The sequence below is a fragment of the Clupea harengus genome, chromosome 22, assembly GCF_900700415.2.
Source record: "Clupea harengus chromosome 22, Ch_v2.0.2, whole genome shotgun sequence".
In the NCBI taxonomy this organism is placed as follows: domain Eukaryota; kingdom Metazoa; phylum Chordata; class Actinopteri; order Clupeiformes; family Clupeidae; genus Clupea; species Clupea harengus.
The window spans coordinates 453,421-458,438 of record NC_045173.1 but is presented as its reverse complement, the minus strand read 5'-3'; the positions used below and the strand labels follow the sequence as shown (position 1 = coordinate 458,438).

The following is a 5,018-nucleotide window of genomic DNA, read 5'->3' as shown; positions in this document are numbered from 1 at the left end:
CTTCTCGGTTCACTGACAGTTGATACAGTGTTACCTTGATGTGATCCTGAAATTGTGTGTGAAGGCCATCACATGCACACAGAACAGGTCACTTTAGTTCAATCACGTGCACTCGAGTGCTCGACTCTAGTGTTCAACTCCAGTGCACTAAAGGTCACTAAAGGTCATATCCAAATGACTGAGATAGCAAACAACTATTGCAACTCTGCCAATGTTCTAATGAAGAGTTAACCACACAAGTACAAAAAAAAAGGAACGGACTTAAACTTGCAGGTCTATGGAGGAGAAGAAGGGGCGTAGCAGACATAATGATTATTGGAGGTCATTGGGTAGAGACAGGTGTTCCTCGGACATGTTAGTGTGTTCTGTGTCAAATCAAACTTTGAGCTCCATGTGCTGTGAGTGTACTTTTTGTTTTTTGGAAGGTGTGAGACCACTTTTGACTTCTGACGCAGGGGCAGGAGGATGTTTAAGAGCAATGTTTGCACAGGCAAATACACTATTACACGATACGCTATTAGCCAGATTCTTTAGTTTGTTCAAAATGTGTGTTGTGGGTGAACATTATTGACAGAACCAAAATGTTTTCCTGGAGGAAAAAGTTTCCTGGTCTCTTGTGTTTTTGAACTTGGCAAGGACAGCTCACGTGCATGTGTGTGCAGTCAGTGGTCACTGGTCATGTTGACAGCTCACGTGCGTGTGTGTGCAGTCAGTGGTCACTGGTCATGTTGCTTGGGTAGAGCTCCTGACAGACTGTTCATCCACCTCATGTGTTGGCAGTAGAGTTCCATCATAAGGGAGAGGGTATGGTGAGGTCTACACGTTTGAATGTTTTGACATGTTTATCAATGTGAATCCAGCTTGTGACTGTTGTGACTCAATTTGTCCCTGTTGTGTGCTTTTGAGACCCGTACTGGACAGTCTCTTGAGGTATATTGGTTGCTATGGAGAATGCAGAATGCACTCAATATTTTGAGATCATGCTGTTCCATCACAGAACAAACGGTAGTATGCAGGGTAAAGAGGACATCATGTTTTTTATGTACAAATCCCCCCTTTACAGTCATAATTATATACATTTACATAATACTCATGCTAGCCATGAAAATGTGAAAAAAGAATATCTCACCATATCAAACAGAAAACACTGAATCGTGCTGGGAGAGTGGAAGTGAGACGGGACCAGTATGACCAGAGGCAGCGCAACTTACCAATGTTGGCTAAATAAATGTTCATTCATTAATAAAAAAAACTACAAAATGTAATGGTGGGGACTTATTTACATGTATCATTTTATAATTCAGAATATATAAGAGCTAAATACATCTGGAATTGCAAGAAGAAATAATTCACAATTGACAGTGATTGCACATTTCCCATTTATTCCTTGGCAGACACTACTTAAGCTTGGTATCAATCCGTGTTGTTCCGGAATGTTAACCTGGAATCTAGCAGGAAACCAGATCTGCAGTAAATATTACTGATAACAACACAAGATAATCCAAAACATGCCTGCTGTCACAAACAGCACCATTTATACAGATTACACACACACCTGTTATTTCTAAAACAAAATCTATACTTATGTACACATCAGTCAGCATCAGTAAAAAATAATATTCACAATATACATAAAAAGAGCAATAATTTACAATCTCTCAAAACTGAGACTTGAGTCGATACTTAAAGTCAACATCATATGTTGGCTGGAGGATCCCTAAACCAGCTCGTGATTGATCAAGTGGGGGGGTTTTAACATCCGAGTCCAGCAGCTCCATATCGAAGTAGCAGAGCAGAAGAGCGAGGAACTGCTTGATTTCATGCACAGCAAAGAAACGTCCCGGACATTTAGTGACCCCAGACCCGAAGGGCATATAATAGTAGCGGAGCTTGCGTCCGTCTCTGTAGAAGCTGGTTTTCTCCTGGCCATCTTCATCCAGGTACCTGTCATATTTGTAGGTCTGCAAGAAAACAAAAAACAACAACAAGTTCAGAGAAGTTCTGTTATCAGCATAATGATTCTTATTACTTTTGATATGACCAAGTAAGGATAAGGTCAATTGATGAGATCAATTTCACCAACCAGAGGATCCTCGTAGATCTCAGGATCAAAGTGAAGCATCTGTGGATAGAGTGCTATGACATCATCTTTGCGTATATGGTAGGACTCTTTGTTATCCAGGTGGAGCAGGAAGTCCTCCTTGGCAACCCTAACGTTGAGAGAAGCACTTGACAGACGCATGGCTTCCTTGATGATACTTTCTGTTTGGCAGAGACAAACAACCATAATATCAAAATCTACATGATCGTAAGAGCTAATACAACAATAACAGCACTGATCTGAAGATTATTGTACCTAAGACTGGCAAGTTGTCCAGTTGCTCTCTGCTCATAACCAGGTGTGGGTTCATTGGATCTGCTTTCTGGTCGGAACTTTCTAGAACCCTCTTCACCTCCTGGGTAGCGGCACGCATGGCATCTGGACTCCTGTGGACAAGGACATTTAGGAAGGTTACCAAAACGCCGTCACTAACCATGTTTTATGTTTATCAATTCTATTTACATGGAAGAGTACAGTCAGACAGTGAAGGGTTGCAAAAGCAGTTAAAGAATAAGTTGCTCCCTACTGATGGTATATCTGAATGACTTCCTGTAAGCAATCAAATCTTAAGCTGAAAGTTGTGCCCTGAATGTGTACTTCAATCTGTGCATGGTTATGTAACCCTTATCACTCAACAGAACTCATCCAGCTCCGGCTATTATCAGTAGCTCTCACTGAATGACTTGATCTTGATAGCATTTATCTTGTGACTACTGTGCTGTTCCCTGATTCCTGGAGATGTTCTTGTACCTGATCATGTAGAGGAGGGCCCAGAAGGTGGCGGGCAGGGTGTTGGCCTGGGACGCCCAGAGCAGGGCGACGTGGGTGCGGGCCTTGCCGATGTCGTTGAAGGTGGACAGGGTGTCGTTTAGGAGCATGCGAAGAGAAATCAAGTCGGACATGTTCTCTCTCTTGCTGAGGTTTTCGTGAAGCAGTGTCTTGGCCAGGTTCTCACGGGCGCTGTGGCCACTCTTGAACACGTGGATGGGCAGACCAGCAACCAGCGCCGGGAAGATCTTGTCAAACTCTTTAAAGTTCTCCAAGGCGTTGAGCACGAGGGCTTTCTGTGCGTCCCGGTGAGCCTGGACCTTGTCACCGTTGCTCAGCTCCTTCCCAAACAGTGTGAGGTACCCTGACTCGAACATGACCTTGTAGCAGAAGGCAAAGATGCCGTCCACCTCCCAGTTGGAGGAGCTGACCTTCAGGGTGTCAGACTGGAGCATGACGGTCTGGAGATTCTCCATCATGGTCTCGATGAGTGACGGCAGGGCCTCTCCCTGCAGGGTTTTCATGAAGGTCTGGTGCAGGTTTTCTGTTGTGTAGCCGTCGCTTGGGTCCATGCTGTCATGGCCAAAAGCCTAGAATCACCAGAAACAAGGCAAATCATAATCAGACTCAACCAAAAAAGATACTGAGACTATTTAGAAAACTATTAAACATTTTAATTTAACAGCTTATTTGTTTTTACTTGGCAGGGAAACTGACACATTTAACTCAAAATCAAAAATCAAAATCTGCTTTGACGTGCTATATTTCTTATGTCTTCGACCGGTTGTGTTACATACCTTGACAGAGGCAGCAAAGTGGAATTTCTTCCAGTCAAGGTGTCTGCCCTGCCGGATGACGGAATGATAGGAGAAAGGATCGCACAGGAAGTGAACATAGTCACCAGCAATCTTACAGGTGAATATGTGTCCATACTTCCTCTGCCGACTGCGCAGGAACTCAAGCGGGTTGGCTCCAAACTGGAGGGCACAACCAAGATAGGGGATCAAGCCGTTCTCCACGGGTGGCTCTCCAGGCTGCCTGAACAAAAAAGAATCACACAATCACAAATCAGATAGAGAGAAAGGACCAAGTTCCATCATGTACCCAGGCAGATTAATAGAGTGCCATCATGTACCCAGGCAGATTAATAGAGTGCCATCATGTACCCAGGCAGACTAATAGAGTGCCATCATGTACCCAGGCAGGCTAATAGATTGTTGATGGGGTTACAGGTTTTTTCACACCCCGATATTTGTTGGAAACAGCTGGTCAAACTTTCAACTGTGATGTGTAGAACAAATGACACTGCTAAACTAAATCTAAATCTTGCTCTTGCTTTAGTAGGCATTCAATTCATATTTTGACATCCTTGTAGATACATTTTATCATTTAAAAACTGTCCAGCTGAAAGAGCAGCTAATCAACACCATTACATGAGATGAGTATGTAAACCCTGTAATCAGTTGTACTGTTATAAAAGCTTTGGTTCTAATTTCCATAGCAATCATAGGATGCGTATGGAGAGTCTCCACATACATGTACATTTCTACCCAAGAGGAAAACACTTGCCCTATTAATGCCCTATTAATACTAAATTCCGTGTTTAGATAATGAGATACATTTAGATAAATAGATTACCTCCTGCGGATCCCTAAAACCAGCCACAGGCAGCAGCAGAGTCCCACCACGACAGCCCATATGAAAGCAATGGTTATCATCGTTGCAATGTGAGAATGGGAGGTACACTAAACATGTAATCCTGGAGGATGCACTGAAGTGTTCTTCTCTGTCCCAGCTTTTATAGCGTGGCCATATCACAACTTGTGACGTAATTGCGTCATTTTGCCAGAAGCCTCTAGGAAATCAGAACGTGTGCAGATGTCTGTGTGTGTTTGTGCATCTGTGTGCGTCTACATGGCCTTGAACAGAGTTCATGGACACCTCTACCTGTACTTTGAATGTGCTGTTCGTTGGGAAACCATTTCAAGGTCTTTGATATGGGTGATATGCGTACGGTAAGGACAGTAGAGATGTGCATGATAATAATTGTATCTCACCTTTCTAACTTTGATTTAAGACATTCAGTAGCATTGTTTAGCACCTGTCTTCATACCACAATTTGACTTCTAAAAGCCATCTAAAAAGTATG

General features: G+C 43.0%; 1 protein-coding gene across 1 annotated transcript; it reads right to left on the bottom strand.

Moving 5' to 3' along the window:
• Positions 1-1,018: 1,018 nt before the first annotated feature.
• Positions 1,019-4,656, bottom strand: LOC105893799 (cytochrome P450 7A1). Its single transcript, XM_012820256.3, has 6 exons — positions 4,508-4,656; positions 3,667-3,907; positions 2,852-3,459; positions 2,357-2,487; positions 2,084-2,262; positions 1,019-1,961 (listed from the first exon to the last, which is right to left on the bottom strand). The coding sequence occupies exons 1-6, from the start codon at positions 4,585-4,587 to the stop codon at positions 1,659-1,661; spliced, it is 1,542 nt and encodes a 513-aa protein (XP_012675710.1). The 5' UTR covers positions 4,588-4,656; the 3' UTR covers positions 1,019-1,658.
• Between the last annotated feature and the right edge of the window lie 362 nt (positions 4,657-5,018).

Excerpts from the sequence above, each read along its gene's own strand:
- LOC105893799 (XM_012820256.3), bottom strand. The coding sequence starts at position 4,587 with ATGATAACCATTGCTTTCATATGGGCTGTCGTGGTGGGACTCTGCTGC. Across the intron at positions 3,460-3,666 it reads ACTTTGCTGCCTCTGTCAAG|GCTTTTGGCCATGACAGCAT; the intron begins GTATGTAACACA and ends TGGTGATTCTAG. Across the intron at positions 1,962-2,083 it reads AGATCTACGAGGATCCTCTG|ACCTACAAATATGACAGGTA; the intron begins GTTGGTGAAATT and ends GTTTTCTTGCAG.